This window comes from Ambystoma mexicanum, chromosome 3p (assembly GCF_040938575.1).
Source record: "Ambystoma mexicanum isolate Mex_15411 chromosome 3p, UKY_AmexF1_1, whole genome shotgun sequence".
In the NCBI taxonomy this organism is placed as follows: Eukaryota; Metazoa; Chordata; class Amphibia; order Caudata; family Ambystomatidae; genus Ambystoma; species Ambystoma mexicanum.
The window spans coordinates 892,178,217-892,196,734 of record NC_090925.1 but is presented as its reverse complement, the minus strand read 5'-3'; the positions used below and the strand labels follow the sequence as shown (position 1 = coordinate 892,196,734).

The 18,518-nt window shown below is 47.8% G+C and overlaps 1 protein-coding gene across 4 annotated transcripts in view; it reads left to right on the top strand.

The window, feature by feature from the left end:
* CHD6 (chromodomain helicase DNA binding protein 6) overlaps positions 1 to 18,518 on the top strand; it is a 2,307,824-nt gene that overhangs the window by 460,479 nt on the left and 1,828,827 nt on the right. For all 4 annotated transcript variants that reach the window (XM_069652122.1, XM_069652123.1, XM_069652121.1 and 1 more), the window contains exon 11: positions 16,803 to 17,046. In XM_069652122.1, coding sequence (XP_069508223.1) covers positions 16,803 to 17,046 — 244 coding nt within the window. The remainder of the gene's footprint in view (positions 1 to 16,802; positions 17,047 to 18,518) is intronic.

Genomic DNA, 18,518 nt, shown 5'->3' with positions numbered 1-18,518 from the left:
AGAGGTCGACCCACAATATTGCTGTCCATTATTAAGCATTTCAGGTGCTCAGGGCAAGTAGCTTCTCTTGTAGTAAGTGCAGAGAACCAACTCTCTCTAGATCCTTGCTTTGGGCAAGCACTATTCTGTCGTAAAAACCTGCCACCTCGCCAGGTGGACATTTAGACCACCTTTGGGATGCCATGCAGGATATGATACTCCCTCATCTGCCTGATAATCTGCTCCCTTCTCTCTTTGTTCACAATCTGCCTGTTAACTCCCACATCCTTATTCTTGCAAAGCGAATTCTGGAACTGCAGCATGGGTCCCTGGAGAAATCTAAGACAGAGGGAGTTAGTTAACACATGTTTTTGTCCACCCTCCTCCCTCCTATGATCCATAGGATCACATGGGTGTAACATTAGTGCAAAATCCACTCTTTCTTGCCTTTAATGGGTGGACTCCTGGTCAAGAATCCCTTGCTAGGCCTATCCTAGTGATTGGGATTGTGTGAGTTTAGTTACCTGAACTTTATCTAACTTTTTGACTCTTTTTAAATTGTAACCACTGCCATCGCCAATAAACCTACCTGAAGTGCAGCTTTGGAACTGATGACTTTACGGCAAAAGTCCCCAAACCAACTTGGGATTGGACTCATTAAGTTCTAGTGGGAGCTCTTCTGTAGTTTTTCTAAAGTGTATTTTTTTATTCTTTTGCATCTAAATACTTACCTGTATTAAATTTGTTAATGAATCAAATGCATTCTTATATATCCCAAGATGAATGTATATATCTGTTTTATAGTGTTGGTGTGACAATATTTGACTAGAAGCTTTTACTTGCTTAGTGTGTATTTTAAATGCCTAATAAATGACTTTATATGTTTGTACTTCCCTGTTTAATTTAAATTATTGGTGGTATTCTGTGTGGACTCGTAGGTGTGATTACTCTCACAGACCTCCTGAGACTAAGCCTTGCTGCTCTACTACCCTAACTTGATTGGGTCTGGTTAAAATCCCAGTGTCTACCTGTTCACTGTAATAGTGGCCTCCCAAAATCCACCCGTAGGGTTCATTTTGGAAATCCACCTCAACAACTCTAATATAGGATTTTGCAGAACCAACCTGGATTAAGTTATGTTACTGTGATTTATACTGCACACCGCTGCCATTTTCTTGGTCTCCAGTCGCTCTGGTGGTTGTGAAAAGGAAGGGCTTCGGATGGTGTGAGAAACCCACGGGTATACTCCCACCTACTCCCCCGGTATCTTCCATTCTGATGGCTAGGGAATGGCCATTGCTTTTGGATCCTGACCCTGGGGGTGGACAAGCGAGGGAGGATCACCTGAGTGGAGGGGGTCACAGGGGGTTGGGAGGAGAATACCCAAGGGCAAGACGTGGTATTCCCCCTTTCCCAATTATACCCCAACCCACTCTCCCCAAGCCTTCATGGGGTATTTCCACTCACACCCCATCTCCCCCTCCCCATTTCCAACAAACACTGAGAAGAGGAAGATACAACTAAGAACAATGAGGATTACCCATAGGAAAAGCATTGGGATGCAAGACGGGCCTACTACATCCTACCACTAGGTTGTCCGACTAATCGAGTTAGGCAAGATCAGGCACTTTGTTCCAATTGTCTCTACACCAGTATAAAAGGTGTGGTTTTGACAGAAGCAATGAGCAAGCTGGAGATGCCGACTGCCGGAGCCAAGTGCGGGAAGAGGCAGAATGGGAAGCCTGGAGAGTCCAGCGGGGAGCAGGGTGCCGAGACGCTGGCCTGTTGTGTTTGAGGGGCTGTCTCCCGAGCACCTGAGTGAGGCAGACTGCGACCTACTGAGTCCAGAAAGGTGCTCATTTCCTTGGGGCGTGTGCTGTCCCAAGGATGTCTGGGGGCAGGTGGTTAGACCCTGACTTCGTCCCAGTGTATCCCAAGGAGACCGCTTGCCAGCGCTGCACTACCTTGTGCATTTTGTGACAGTGAAGAGAGAAACTCGGGAGTGTGTGGGTGGCTGGAGCGGGGAGTGAAGACAGAAGAGATTTACAAGCGGCACGAAGGTAAAGAAAGCCAAAAGCAAGAAAGAAAGCTTGCCGAAAGATGCGTGAGCAGTGCTGAAGTAAAGAGAGAGAAGAGGAAAGTGAACTTTAAGGAATGTAAGAGAAAAAGAGGGTGCAAGTGACCCTAAAAAGAAAAGTGACCTGACCGACTGGAAAAGTAAAAGTGAAAAGAGGGTACGAGCGACCCAAAGGTTGAAAAAGGAAAGTGCGAGCTGCCCGACAAAATGAAAAGGTGGTGAAAGGGTGCACAACCAAAGAAACAGAGGCTGCCAGGGGCACGATGAAGAAAAGAGTGTGCAAGAAGCACAGCAAGATGTAAAGAGGGTGCAAGTGTGCACAATAGAAAAGAAGGCATGCAGGAGGCATGGTGAAGTGGAAAGGAACTGAGTGAAAGAGGCACAGAACGGAAAAGGTGCCAGAAGAAAGGTACAGAGAATAAGGAGAGAGGTTAGAGGTCAGAGTGGTCGCATCTGTGAGGATAAAAGAGCCCAGCATTTTTGAAAGTATCTGATACTACCCTCATGTAAGAACCGTACAGTGAAAGGTGTATCCTGACCAGGAGAACGTTGTTTATACACCAAAAGGACCTAGGTTTAGGGAAGGGAACCCTAGTAGGCCTTGCAAGAATTGTGCAAGAGACATTGTTGAGCTTTGTAAAGAGAGGTCTAGACTTGGGGAAGGGACCCCAAGAACCTCAGACCCATTGTGAACTTTGTTGATTTGCTGCACGATCCTTGCTTGGAAGGTTTCAAAGTCTCCCCTTTTCAATTGAGGTTTGTTGCATTGGCAGAACTACACCTATTGGTAAGACTACCTACTGCCTGCCTACTTGCACCATGTGCAGCACGAGGATGTCTTCGCCCCCAGGAAAGGCTGGTAACATACTTGGAGTCCGCGCCTGCCACCAACCACCCTGCAGAGAGGTAGGAGGATCTTGGAGCCTGTTGTAATTGGCGCCACATCGCGTTCCTTCTTTTTAACACGATAAGTGACAAAATAAAAGTGCTTTGAATTTTGCTAAAAAGTATGTTTAAATGATGCATGTTTTCGTCACGCTGTTCTACATTCTTCTTCTGGGGACCTTCATCCTTCCTGTGCCTTGCATACTGTGAGGCTGCTTTTCCTTGTCTGACTGCCATCCTTGTGTCAGTTTTCAAGATGGCCGTTTCATTTGCCTTGATGTGAAGCCTGGCAAACGTTTCTCCCTTCCTGCTTCTTCGTGTGCCTATTGGGCAGTGGCACTCTAAAACTGGTCTATCTAAGGCCCTGTCTGTTCACCTGTCTGTTGCCTTGCCGGGCCTGGGTGCCCTCTTCTACACCTCCCCAGCCTCACATGAATGAGAAGGAAGATCCCTTGTTACCGGGTCACACGGTAAGAAACGGCCCACCTAACACTTCTCTACAAGCTGTAAATATCCTCATCAATCCTTACCGACACACCTGAACTGTTCAGCCTCTCACTCCTTCTCATTCTGGACCTTCAACTAAACTTTAATTGACCATGCACTCATTGTTTTCGTCTGCCTTGCCGAAAGTCAACTTGTAGCCTACCCTGCTGAAAAATCAGATTTAGTCTGTCTGCCGTTGTTTTCATGTGGTAGCCTGCCTTAGTTGAAAACCAAATTTAGCCTGCCCTGCTTAATGTATTAACCTGACCACTGCTTTCATTTGTCTTGCCACATTGTTTCGAATTGTGATGTTCCCAGTGACCACAGTGCTTTACCTGCTGTGCTTTCCAACCCTAGCTCTTTTGTCCTCTGCCGCACTCCCCACCCTCTTTTTTTGTCTCCATTCCCACCCCTCCTTCTTCCCTATTTCCCTCCCACCTCCCTCTCCCTCCACTTAAGTTATGGTGCTCTCTGTCTCTCCCATCTTTTCCAAATGCTTCTCTATCGACTACCCTCACCTTCTCACTAGGTCTGGTAGGAAGAAGTTCAAAAAGGATATCCTTGTCTCCAACCCAGGCCTCCCTATCGCTGATACAAACACCAGCACACCCTCCAGACAGACTCTACCCGACATACTCTGTCGTTCCTTTGCCAGACCTATGGACTCTTCATATGATCTCTGTGCTCTCGCCTTACTCCTCCTCCCATTAATGGTGGCACCCGGTGGGAGGCCCTACTTGCCTCCTTCCACTCCTCTAAGGTTATCATTGACGTTTACCTGAATGGCACTGTCTTGGACAAAGGCCCTCAGGCCAACCTCCTCCTCTTTGATAGACGCTTCCCATGCCTTATCAATTTCCTTTCAGCTCCCGCAATGCCTTCTCTCCCATCTTCAGCTTCCTTGCACCCACCGTCTGCCTCTTCTCTTGTCATTAAATCTCTTCATAATCTTGCCCCTCCCTACCTTTCCTCCCTCCTCTTCCTACTCTCTGTCCCACCCTCTCCTTGTGCCTCCTCTCGCTTCCGTTCCTTTCAGCTCCTCGCCCCACTTCACTGGAACTCTTTACCTCTCCATATCCGTTCTATCTCCTCATACTCTTCCTTCCGTTCCTCCTTAAAATCCCACCTTCAACCTCCCTCCTGACAGCCCTTCTCTTCTCCCTCCCCTGCTTCTCTCTTCCTCGGTTTCTACCTATTGACCTTGTTAAATTGTTCTCCATGCTGTTCCTGTTTATTTGACTCATGAATTGAATTTTACCTCTTCTAATGTATTCTTGTTGTTTTATGTAAAGCACTTTGGTGTAAAGCGCTATATAAAAGTTAATTAATACAAAATACAATAACCTCTGCAGGGAGTACCTCTAATTTATACCCCTGCCCGGAAGTCTTTCAAGAATGACAACCTTCTCCGCCTCGCCACTCTTAACTCTTGCTCAGCTGTGGCACTGCTCTGACATCTGGCGCCTCCTTAAAGAACATGACCTTGATGTCCTTGGTCTCACTTGGACATGGTTCACAACCAGCTTTGTCACAATCTTTGACACTCTCCTCCCTGATGGCTACAAGATCCTCTCTGCGCTCAGAGACAACTGCACCAGTGCGGGTGTAGCCTTGATTTTCCCTGATGGATTCCTACCTCTACCATTTTTATGCAGGCCTACACCTCCTTTGAATGTCTGGTCTGTAGGATTTCTCTCTCTCTCTCCTGTCCACTCTCTCACAGTGGCCACTATCTACCGACCACCTGGTCAGATCACCTCCTTCCTCTGAGTGGGCGGGCCTCTCCTTCTCCCTCCTGGCCTCGACCACTCAACTCCTCCTCCTCTGTTACCTCAACATCCATCTGGATGCTTCCTGTCCTCACTCTGGACTCGTTCACAATCGCTTCAATAATTTCTTTTCTTACCTCTGGCCCGACTCATTCTGCAGGGCACACTCTGGATGTTCTCATCTCCTCTGACCCCCTCCACCCCCTCCCTCTCTAACCCTCTTACCACGCCTCTCTCCTGGAGCGATCACTTTCTTCTTTCCTCCCACCTCTCCTTTACCCCAAAAGCCAAGCCAGCTCCAGCACTGCCAGCTACCTTTTTCAGTCATCCGGCCCATGAAGCGTGTGTCAGTCGAGGCTTTCGCTGCCACTTTCTTTCCACCCCCCTCCACCTCTGGCTGACTCGCATCCTGATACTGTTCTTTCTTTCTAAGCTCCACTCTATCTCTGAGACCCTCTGTTCTTGCCCATGTCATGAGGATCTGCTTGAAGCCCAAAGCCAAGTGCAACTCTTGGTACGACTCTGACCTAGTCACCCTTAAACGCAAGTGTAGGGTTGCCGAGAGGAAATGGTGGGCATCCTGTACATCCTCTGACAAACTGGACTACTGCCTGCTCCAAAGGCATTATCGTCTCTCTGTCTGCACTCAGAAGAGAGCCCACATCCAAGCCTGCGTCTCTTCGGCATCTAACAACTCGGAAGAACTCTTTAAAATCTTCTAGGAGCTGGCCAATCCTGCTGCAGTCTCTACTTCTCCTGTCCCCTCCCAGGCCCTCTGCACAGTCTGGCTTCTCATTTCATCTAAAAAAAAACAGGACATCCTGTACTCTCCTCCTCCTGCTTCTCTCTCCGTTACCCCTGCACCTCCCTTAGCTGCCCCTCCTCCTTCCTTCTTTCTCTTTCTTTCCTCTGTTCTCCCCCAACACGATTTCTAGACATGTCTGATTTATGAAAGTCTCATCCAAACAGGTCCTTCCCGTTTGTCCAAAACCATCAAGGACCATATTGACACCCTTGCTCCTGCCCTGGCTGACTTCTGCAATCACTCCTTTGCCGCTGAAGCCTTCCCCTCCCCTCTAAAGCACTGTCTTTTGCACCCTCTTCTCAAGAAACCCACGGCCGACCCCTCCTGCCCCGCTAACTATTGCCCGATCTTGATCACCCCTTTCCTGGGCAAACTCCTGGAAAAGTTGGCCAACTCCCAGCTTAACCTCCACACTCATTCTGTTGGCTATCTCCATGACCATCAGTCTGGCTTCAGAGCAGCCAGCAGCATGGAAACTGCTCTCTTGAACATCCGTGAAGACCTGCTCTACAACCTGGATTCTAATGTCCCCTCTATCCTCATCCTACTTGATCTCTCTTCTGCCTTTGACATGGTCAACCATGCCATCCTGCTCAACCGCCACCGTCATGACCTGGGTATCACTGATCAGGTGCTGGCCTGGCTGACCTTTTTCCTATATAGTCGACCCTTCCAGGTCAAACTTGGGTCTTTCCTCTCCTCTATCTCACTCTCAACTTGTGGTGTTCCACAGGGGTCTAACCTCTCTCCCTGGCTTTTCAACCAATACCCGTCACCCCTCGCTCACCGCATTGCAGCTCTCTGCTCCAACTTTCAGTGCTATGCTGATGACACTTGGCTCTTTTTCAGGCTCCCCTCTGCCACCTCTTTTCCTTCTCTCATCTCTGGCTGTCTGCAATCCAGGAGTGGTGTTCCGCCAATAACCTCTGTCTTAATGCCAGTAAGACAGAGATCGTGCTCATTGGCACTCCTGCACCCTCCTTTCCTGTCGCTCTCTGGCTGGCCTCCCTTGGCCCTCTTCCTACTCCCACTTGTGAGGCTAAGAACCTCAGTGTCATCTTCGACTTCATGCTTTCCTTCCCCCCCCCACATCTCTGATGTCTCAAAAAAAATCAAACTACCAACTGCACCTGCTCAGGGGTATTCGTCCTTTCCTCTACTTCCCCCAGAAGCTCACTGTCTTTAGAGCTCTGGTTCAATCTAGGCTTGACTACTGCAACAGCCTTTTTCTAAATCTGCCAAGTTGGTGGTAGATCTTTCTTCAGCTTGGGCCTCCCTCTGGAACAGCCTCCCTGCCTCTTTGAAACTTGAGGAGAGCCATCTCCGGTTCCGCCACCTCAAGACCTTCCTCTTTGCTTCTGCCTTCTCTTTTCCTCTCCCTTGCTAATCTGCTTGTTTTGCACTGGGCGCCTGACTACCCTCTGAATTACGGGCCCAGTTCCGTGCCCACCCAGCTGCATACCAGCACTGCCTCCTGGCAACCTCTGCACTTTGGTCTGTATCTGCAACCCTAGAATCCCCTTAACTGCACTTATCAGACACCTGTTGTCTGTGCTTGATTCTTGCACTTGCCACCTGCTAGCCGCACTATCTGTTGTTGTTTTTGATCACTTATTCAGCACTTTCCACTCCCCACCCCTTTGCACTTTCCCCTTTCCCTCTCCCCTGCACTTGTGCGTACTCAATGTCACTGGGTCTAGTAAGATCGCTTGTACCCCTCCCTTGCCGCGCTCTGAAACACTTGTGTATGGGTACGATATAAATAAAATATATCATATCAAACCAGCTGTGGTTTACATTTCCTTTTTCTTGAACCACTATTCTTCTTTAAGAAGACACATTTTGTCAGAGTGAGGGCAAGCATAGGTTTAGACAGACAGATTTTGGTTTTGGACTTTCAGACATCGGCGGCCCTTAGAAACATCAGTTGAGGGAACAACTCCCTTGGAGTTGGGGCCAGTTAGGTATTACACCAACCCCACATCTTTATTAAATAAAGGTTTTTGAAACTGTTATTTTTGAGTCTGTGTCTCTTGATACCATGCCTGTGTCACAATGGTTAGTTTGTGGGATTAAGAGGGAGAGCGCAAGAGAGCTTTGTTGTGCTGTTGGTAGCTTCAATTCGGAGAAACCAGTCACTGTGTTGGGTTTGCTTTTAGTACTTGGAAGATAGTGCATTAGTGCTCTAGATTACATTTACTTGTGTAGGTTCATACAAGACTCATTAAACAGTGGTCAGTATAGTTTCTTTTTATAGTTTTTATGTCATACATAATTGGCATAAGGGTGATAGCTGCCCTGCCAGCACATGTTTCGACCTACAAAGACAGAGTCTTTGTCAAGGCAATTCTTGTGAAATTCTGACAATCTCCTATTCATAACTTCTCTGCGCTATTTTCTCAGACATGTTGCTAATCCAAGGTTTAATTCCCAATCCTGTTTGGGTTAATTATCAACTGACCTGTAATGTATTCAAATCCTAATTTTGCTTCTCAAGTTATCAGGTCTCAAAACCCTGAATGTTCAAAGGACTGGAAATGTAGTCTGTCCACTTTAAGTAGGGGCGTTCTGGTTCACAAGCTTTATTAATCTTATATAGTGTGCAGTCATGTAAATTGGTGTGGGTTTGGTTGTGTGTTGGTGTGTATGGGTTGTTTGCGTGTCTGTTTTTTCATTTCCTGTACTGTTTGGTTGAGTTGGGTGTTGGAGTGTGTGTGTAGTTTGTGACTACTTCATTTTTGTGCTCTGGTAGAGGTATGCGTGTTTTTTTTTGGTGGATGAGGGCGAGTTTGTAGGAGACTAGAACATTTTCAGTAGGGTTAATGACGGCAGTGGTCAGTGCACATCTCTGCGTGGGTTATGTTGGTTTGTCTGGGTTCATATCTTTTTATGGTGGTTTGCCTTAATATGCTTTCATTCCTTCGGGCAGCCCAATTTTGGTTCATTCAGTTTCTGTTTTGTGTTTCTCCTTGTGTTGTGGTTCTGTTCTCTTCAGTGACATCTCTTTTTTTAGTTTGGTAAGTTAGAGCCATGTTTATAGTAATGTTCTGAATTTTAGGTGATAGTCTGTTCGTTTTTCCTTGGGGAGTGAGTTCCAAAGTTTTGCTGAGATGCAGGAGAATGCTGATCTATCAAATTTCAACTTTTCGTATTGCTTTGGTTAGAGGCGAATTTCATTGTTGGACCTCAATGTTCAGTTTGGTTTATAAATGGAGATTTTTTCCTGTATGAATTCTGCTGCTTGGCTGTGGATTGCTCTGTGAGTTAGCCAGAGCATTTTGAAGAAAGTTTTGTTTTCGACTGGTAGCCATTGCAGGATTGTCAGTGTTGGTGTGATGTGTTCTCTCTTAGTGAGTGTGAGGAGTAGTTTTGCTGCTGTGTTCTAAATTTGCTGTAGTTTTATTGGTGAGGTAGTCTGGCATTCCAATATAGATGCTGTTGGCGCAGTCGTGTCTTAAAATGACAAAGGGAGATGGGGGCTAGTGTTGTGTTGGAAGGTGAGGAATGGTAGTATCTGCTTGATTGCGGATAGATGAAAAAAGCACTTCTTTACTCCTGCACGTACTTGTGGTTTGAGTGTCGTTGTCCATTCATATATTGAGGCTTTTGACTACTGTGGAAGGTTCTGGTCGATTTCCCATTTCGGTAGGCCATGGAATGTGATGTTGGATCGATGGGTTGTTGGCTGTGATCATGATTTGTGTTTTGTCCCGTTTGAGCTTAAGAATGTTGGTGCTCATCCATTAGTTTATTTCTGCGCTGCAATTGATAAGGTTTTGGACTTGTTATCAAGCAGTGTTGATTTGTGTGTCATCTGCATAGTTGTAGCAGGTGAGCCAATGTCTTTTGATGTGGTTAAAGAGTAGGTGTGAGAGTGATGAGCCTTGTGGAACTCTGCTGGTGGTTGCGCATGGTTTTATGGGGTTAGCCAGGTTGTTTCCATTCTTTCTGTTAAAAAGGATTTAATCATAGTAAAACAATGTTGATGATTCTTGTTTCCTGAAGTCTTTTGATAGGGTTGGTGGACTGTGCCGAAGGCTGCAGATGGGTCCAATGTATTGATGCTGAGGTGATGTTGGAGTCTGCATTATGTTTTGGGTCATCCTAGAAGGATATTAGTACGGTTTCTGTTCCACTGGTGGGTCTGAAACAGACTTGTGCCTATTCTAGTATCTGATTGCTTTCTACATGTTCCAAGATTGGTTTGTATACGTAGCTTTCTAGGAGTTTTGATTGGTACGGGATGTTTGATATTGGTCGGTAGTTGGTTAGGTCTTCTGTATTTCCAGAGCGGGTCTTTGAGGAGTAGTTTGATGTATGCTGTTTTGAAGCTTAGTGGTACATCTCCTGTTGCCAGTGAATTATTAAAGATGTTATGGGCACAGTCTTAAACCATCTTCTACAAACCGGTGTCTGCATTAGTTTAGGTATACTTCTCAATACTATCATTTCAAATGGATTGTGTCCTCCAACGTATTCCACATCTTTGACATGTAATGTCCACAGCTGTGCACTTCGGAAACTTTTTCAGCAGAGGGCGTCCTGCGTCGTCGACATCTGGTCGATGTTCCTCAAAGGCCTCCGTCGAGGGCGACATCACTGGATGCTATAAATAGGACGCACGGCGACGCAGCCTTAGTTCCGTTTATTCCATGAACGTGTTGCTTTGTGAAAATCGCGCGCCTTATGTGTTATCATCGTTGATGTCTTTTTCTTTGACCCCTCCGATTCCGCGGTCTGGCTTCAAGAGCTGCCGGGACTGCAAGTCGAAAATGTCAATCACTGACCCGTATCGCATTTGTTTGTGGTGCCTGGGCGAGTCGCACGACACCGACAACTACTCGAAATGCCAGTCGCTGCCTACCAAGGCCTTGAAGGAGCAGAGGGGGAAGCTCCAGGTAGATAGGGGTTCTAAGTCCAGTAAGTCCCGAAAATCCAAGTCCAAAGGGGTGTCCACCGATGACTCAAGGGGCGACCCTCCATGTCGGGCGGAGGCCCGGGGTTCTCGGTCCCTGTGTGGTTCCCACCATTCTTCTTCATTGCGGCATTCACGGAAACGCCGTCACCGGTCGCCTTCTCCGTCGTCCTCGGAGGAGGGAGCAGCGAGGAAAGTGCCATGCTGGACGAAGTCCTCGACTCCGGAGGAATGGGCTGCTTTTAAGGAGCAAATGTTAGCGATATTTCAATCGCAGAGCACTGGTCCGGTCGCACCTTCTAACAAAGCCAGCCAGGATCGGTCTCGTACCGTGGTTCGCATGCCTTCGGGCTCAGGGCCGCGACGTGACTCGCATAGGGAACCTTCAAGGTCAGACAAGGCTTCGGAGAGTCGAAAGAGATGTGCTTCTAGGTCTCTGTCGTCGTCCCCAGCAAGACCGCTGCAACCTACTATGGGCTCTATGCCCGCGTCAACTCGGTCGGTGCTGTGTCCATCCGGCTCGGACGTCGATGTTTTGCCATCTTATTAGCCCACAGTGCTGTCGGCACCAGTGTCTACGTCTACCCCGAAGTCTTCGGCGCTCACGACGTTGAGGTTGTGGACGCTCTCAGCGTCGAACCCTTCGGTGCTACCGGCGCCTTCAGGGATTTGTTCTCAAAATTTGCCTTTGGAGTACCCCGATGTGGTGGATCCTCCTAGGAAGGCTACGGCAAAGTCTGTGAGGCCAGTTTTGGACTCTAGGCCGTCTTCTGTCACCAGGCCTGGGTTTCAACTTCCTCTGGCTGACATATATGAAGAGGAAGAAAGGTCTGAATTTGAGGACCCTGGTGTACTTGAAGCTCCGAAGTTTTCTAGAGACAGTCCGTTGGAGGAGTTGAGGCAGACCCTCCATGTGCCAGTGGGTTGGACACTTTTCCAGAAGTGGAATTTGGTAGGCCTGAGCCTGGGGCTCATGCAGAGTCTTCATACCGGAGGCTCATGGCTAGAGTCTTGGAGTATTTGGGCTGGTCCAGTCCTCCTGAAGACTTTGTGTAAGATGATCTAACGGACATCTTGGATCATGGTCCGTCCACTGACCCAGTTTTACCATTTCATCTCACCTTGCAGAAAAGGGTGGCAGCTGCTTGGCAGTCCCCAGAATTTCTTCCGGCTGTTAATAAATCTTTGACGAGGAAATACTGCCCTTCCGTTAGCGACCCCAGCTATTAATCTACTCACCCCACTTCCGAGAGTTTGGTGGTTCAGGCAGCTACGGCCACCTCGAGGCAGGCGGCGCACCGTACTATCCCTCCGGATAGGGACGACAAGCCCTTTGACGGTTAGACCCGGAAGGTATTTTCTGCTGGGAGCATGGCCTTTAAATCGGCCAAATCGACTTGTGCTTTGGCAAGGTTTTCACACACTCTGTGGAACTGTTTCTTTAGCAGCTGATCATATTCCCGAGGGGGAAGAACGGGATAGGTTCCTTGCTCTTGTGCTAGACGGCAAGGATGCCATGTGCAAATCCCTTCAGTCAGGTTTGGATACAGCTGACAGTTTTAGCCGAATCATGGCTGCGTGCAACGATATACGCAGATTTGCGTGGTTGCGGAAGTCTGGTTTTGCTCCGGATGTGCAGGCCAGTTTTCTCAATATGCCCTTGCAGACCTCGAAAGCTGCAGCTAAATCTTTAAGCACAGCTGTGCATCAACCTCCGCCTTTTCATCCTAGGGGACAGCAATGGAGGGGAGGTTCTTTTCGTTACTGCTCCCCTTTGGTAGAACGAGAGGGGCCGCCAGTCAAAGGGGACAGCTAAAAAGTACCTGTGGTGGCCGGGGAAATCGTGGTGCAAAAGCTGCTCAGGCAGCTGCCTCTTTGCCTTCAGGAAATGCCGCAGCCGCTTGCAGTCATGAGGCCATCTCCCATGGTTCGCCGGTTAGGGGCAGACTGTCGCAGAATCTCGAAGAATGGCGAGCCATTACTTCAGATGCATGGGTTCTGGATACCATGGCCCATGGCTACTGCCTTCCCTTCCTTCAGCGGCCTCACAACAATCCACCGGGGAAACTCGGTTTGAGGCTTCCGCTCCTTGCGCAGGAATTCCTAACCCGGCTGGAGAAAGGCGCTATAGGACTGGTGCCTGTAGCGGAGAGGAACAAGAGTTGGTATTCCCCTTATTTTTTGATCCCGAAGAAAGACAGGGGATTGAGACCCATCATGGACTTGCGTTGGTTGAACAAACTTCTCAGGAAGGACAAGTTCAAGATGATTACTCTTTCTCAAGTCCTCCAGGCCCTTCAACTTCAGGATTGGTTGGTGTCTCTGGACCTACAGGATGCTTACTTTCATGTGCCGATTCATCCCAAGCACAGAAAGTACCTGAGGTTTGCGGCTGACGACTCGCACTTTCAGTTTCAGGTCCTGCCATTCGGATTGACCTCCGCCCTGATGGTCTTCACCAAGCTAACGGTGGTGGTGGCAGCGTACCTTGGGCGAGGGGGGATTCGCGTCTACCCCTACCTGGATGACTGGCTTACCCGGGCGCGCTCTCCCGAGCAAGCGTTGGATCACCTCGGTCTCACCTGTCGCACCCTCCACAGGCTGGGCTTCTCCCTGAATTTCAAGAAGTCGCATCTGACACCTTCCCAACAGCTCCAGTACATCGGGGCTGTGTTGGACACGTCCTTGGGCAAGTGCTCGCCTCCCAAGGTGAGGGCTCATCACATTGTGCAGATGGTGGACAAGTTTCAACATGCCCAGAGTGTCCCGGCTTTCGAATTCTTAAGGTTGCTCGGCCTCATGGCATCCTGCATTCTTCTGGTGCCAGAGGCCAGGCTGCGGATGAGGTCCCTGCAATGGGTCTTCAAGATGCAGTGGTCACAGTTTTGCGGCAAGATGTTGGATCCCATTCAGATTCCACACTCTGCCTCCCAGGATCTTCTATGGTGGGCCAACGAAGGGAACCTGATGAGGGGGGAACCGTTTTGGCAACCGTGGCCGGAGGTGACTGTAGTGACGGATGCTTCCCTCACAGGATGGAGCGCTCATGCAACGACCTGACCGTCAGCGGTCGTTGGTCTCCGTTGGAGTCCAGACTCCACATCAGGCTGGCCCTGAAGGCTTTTCTGTCCTCTGTACGGGGGGAAGAGTGTCCTAATCATGACGGACAACACAGTGGCCATGCATTACCTCAACAAAAAAGGGGGGGTAGGTTCACTCCCGTTGTGCAGAGAGGCAATGCAGCTCTGGTTCTCGGCTATCCAGCACGAGATTTCGATCTCAGCAGTTCATCAGGCCGGAGACGAAAATGCAGCTGTGGATGCTCTGATCAGGCAGAGCACACTCTCTCACGACTGGGAGTTGGCTCAGGAAGTCCTTCAGGAGATCTTCGCCCTTTGGGGAACCCCTCAAGTGGATCTCTTTGCCACCAGTGTCAACCGGAAGTGCGAGAGATTCTGCTCAAGGGAATTTACTCCAAGAGGAGCCTTAGGAGACGCGTTTGTGGTGGATTTGTCATTCCCACAGCTGTACACGTTTCCTCCAGTCCCCGTCATTCCTCACGTGTTGTGGAGTTTCGGTTCCCACATGATCTTCATTGATCCGGATTGGGCCAGGAGAGCGTGGTACCCGGGGGGGAGAGGAGGGTCAGGTTCTCCATCGAGAGGTCAAGACTCTCAACCTTCATGCTTGGTATCTGAAAGGTTGAGGTATAAGGATTAGGACTTCCCGGATGACATGATGGAGGTGTTGCTTTCGAACAGGCGGCCAGCAACAAAATCCCTGTACTGTTGCTGTTGGCGTAAGTTCTGCAACTGGTGCAGAGATCACAATGTTGATCCTTTTCAGTGCTCCATTCCTATGGCTTAGTCTTTCTTACTTTCTTTGACCCACAGGGGCCTTCAAGTGGGTACCATTAAGGGTTACCTGACGGCGCTGTATCTTTAAGCGCTCGTCTGAAGAATGTTCTTACTTTGAGATTCTTTTGATTTCTCAGTTTCTTAAAGGATTGACTAATGTATTCCTGCCGTCACCTTTCCAGGTGCCAGTTTGGGACTTGAAAATGGTTTTGAAATTTCTCATGGGTGCTCCTTTTGAACCTTTGCACTCATGTCCTTTGAGATTACTATCCTTCAAGACTGTGTTCTTGGTTGCAGTTACTTCCGCTCGCAGAGTGAATTGAATTGCAGGCCTTTTCCTCTAAGACACCCTTTACTGTGTTTCACAAGGGCAGGTTTGAGCTGCAGGTACGTCCCTCCTTGCTACCTAAGGTAGTATCTGAATATCATTTGAGTCAAAAGGTTGTTGTTCTATCTTTCTACCCTCCTCCTCCTGGTAAGGAAGCGGAGCGACTCCATCGGTTTGATCCTAGGAGAGCTCTGAGCTTTTACATTTTTAGGATGTCCGGGGTCAGAGTGGACGATCAACTCTTTGTGGGATATGCTGGACACCAATTGGGCCAGGCTGTTACCAAACAGACCTTGTCCAGGTGGATTATCCTCACCATTAGGGAGTGTTACCGATTGGCGGGTAAGGACCCTCCTGAAGGGTTGCGAGCTCATTCTACTAGGGGAGTGCCTACGCCCACAGCCCTCCACCGGGGGGTTCCTATTAGGAATATCTGTGATGCCGCCACATGGGCTTCAATCTACACCTTTGTTGACGCAATACTTCCTGGATACAATCCATGGTCAGGATATGGCCTTTTGGAAGGCGGTTCTTTATTCCGCAATCTGATTGGGTACTCTAAATTCTTTTCCCTCCTCCATCTACTGATACTGCTTTGAGAGTCTGTCAAAGATGTGGAATATGTTGGAGGACACAATCCATTCGAAGAACAAGTTACTTACCAACTGGTAGCGTTCTTTGGACTGAATGTCCCTCCAACGTATTGCACATCGCCCTCCCAGCCTGCCCCTCTGGAGAATTTACTATGCGATTGCAGCTTATGTTTCCGCAAGGCTATGAGCAGTCAAGCAGGCATGGAACTGGTGCCACACGTTCTGAGGGAAAAAACTTAAACTGAGGCTGCGGGCGCCGTGCGTCCTATTTATAACATCCGGTGACGTCGCCCTCGACGGAGGCCTTCGAGGGACATCAACTGGACGTCATCGACGCAGGATGCCCTCTGCTGTAAACGTTTCCGAAGTGCACAGCTGTGGACATTACATGTGAAAGATGGGGAATACGTTGGAGGAACATCCAGTCGAAAGAACGTTACCAGTTGGTAAGTAACTTGTTCATCACTTGTAGCAATTAGTAATGTGTATTTCTAGTGACCCATTGCTTTAACATTCAGTAAATTGTTTGTGGTTGTTTTTTTTAAGCAACTGTAGTTTAACAAAAAATTTAAAAAATGTAAAATTATGCCAAATAAAGAGCAAAATGACTAATGAGTTTGCAGAGGATGGGGAGTACAGAGCATGCTTTCAGAGAAATTGCGTGACGGAATATGATTAGTGTACATATGAAAATTAATCAAAATGTGTGAAGTTATTGCAGAACAGAAAGAAATAGCTGGGGATTAGATTAAGACCCCTTGTAGTGGTCTATTCCTGCTGCTATGGTTTCGTGCAGCATTCTCGTTGAGGTAGACAAAGGACATTTCTGGTTCTGTGCATTAGTGTTTGAAGTGAATGTATTTAAAGCTTTGCTTGGCATGAGCCTGGCTCATTAAATGGTGCACTTTTGCCAATATGCTTTGTAGCATGAACGCACAAACAATACAATCTGTATGTGCACAATGTAGATTTTACGAGAGCTTTCTATTGAATCCAAACTAGGGTTACTATTGAGCAGCGTTGAATAGACCGTGTTGACTTTTCCAAGATGACAGTTGTATATATATTGTTGCCGTTTACTTTTAAATTATGAAATATTCCTCCACAGAAAGAATTGCATCCTGGCTGATGAAATGGGACTTGGTAAAACAATCCAGTCTATCACATTCCTGACCGAAATCTTTCTGATGGGAATCCGCGGTCCCTTCCTTATTATTGCCCCCCTCTCTACCATCACAAACTGGGAACGAGAGTTCAGAACTTGGACACAGATGAATGCAGTGGTCTATCATGGAAGCCAGATTAGTAGGCAGATGATTCACCAGTATGAGATGCACTACAGAGATCTACAGGTAAAGTTGTTTTACTCTTAATCCTTATTGTTTTTTTTTTAACTTTTCCTGATTGTACTACTATGTTTTAAGGAAGTGGTTTATTTTTTAAAACTGATTTTTGTTTTTAGAAACTGTATAGTTTCTATGTACTATATGTCATGCTCTTGCCAAGTGGTGTTCAGAGAAGACGCATGTCTGTCTGTGACATGCTCAGTGACCAGACCCTACCAAAAGGTTATGGGGACTATTTCAGCCTCCTCGGAGGGGATGGTGGGCATTAATTGGCCTGAGGAGCCGAAAGGGAAGAGCCAATGCAAGAAGTGGGGTGAGGTTAAAAAAAGGCAAATGGGAAGGTGTGAATTGTTCGGATGAGGTCAAAGGAGTTGGTGCTGGACCAAGAAATCATCAGAAGAACGGACGTGTAGAGGAGCTTGGAGGCGGCTTATAACAAAGGTGTTGTATTGTCTAGGGAGATAAAATTGTACTGCAGTATATGTGCATGTAAGGTGTGTGAATGAAATTGGTAAGAAGAGAGTACGGTGTGAGAGTGACTGAATGGAAGGTGACTCAGGAGACTGTGGGAAGGAGTGGTAGTGAATGTGGAGGCGGGGGAGGGGTAGCGACGTCAAGGCGGGAGGAGGGGTTATGGCGTTGAGGCGGAAGAGGAATAGCGTCCATGTGTGGAGAGCAGTAGGAGGGAGAAAGATGCCATTGTGGGGACCGCTAGAGAAGAAATGGGGGGGGGGGGGGGAAGTGTGAGATGAGGGAAGGGAGCAAAGTAACTAGAAAGAAAGAGTATCCGGGAAAGGCGTAGAAGTGCATGAATACTGGTATGTGCCATGAGCGAGTGATATGCACTACCCAACCAGGGTCCTTGATAAATGTTGTTCAGTTTGTTCCCAGTAGTAGTCTATCTAGACACCAATGCAAGAAGGAAGCCGAGGTTAAGTGGGCACCTGAAACGGGAAGGTGTGGGTTGTTGGGGTGAGGTCAAAGGAGGTGGACCAACAGACCAGAAGTAGTAAGGACAGTGCAATTTAGCCAATCATGAGACAGATCGCTTTTAGATAATGTTTTTGCTCACTAGTATCAGCCTCAGGTCGAGGGACGCTCTGTTTAGGGTGGGGACTGCACACTCCTAAGTTAGAGAAACAGGGACAGCCATTAGCCCCTTTTATGATTTAAAAAAATAAATAACCCTTCAATTGAATTTGGGAGTTGGTGTATTCTACTGTGACACTGGCTCAGATTCAACTCTAATTCATCAATTTGTTCTGTACTCTTTCTTGCCCAGTGCTGGATCAGTGTTGGTTATAGGTTTTCCTGATTATATGGGCACAAATAATGTTTTTCTTTTTTAAAGCTGCTATAATGGCAAGCATACAAGTTCTCAGAGATGGAGTGCTGATGATGCACCCTGCTTGTAGGAGTGTTATAGAGATATGGTGCAGGTTTTGGTTCATAAGACAGTCTTAATAGGTCAAGAACAA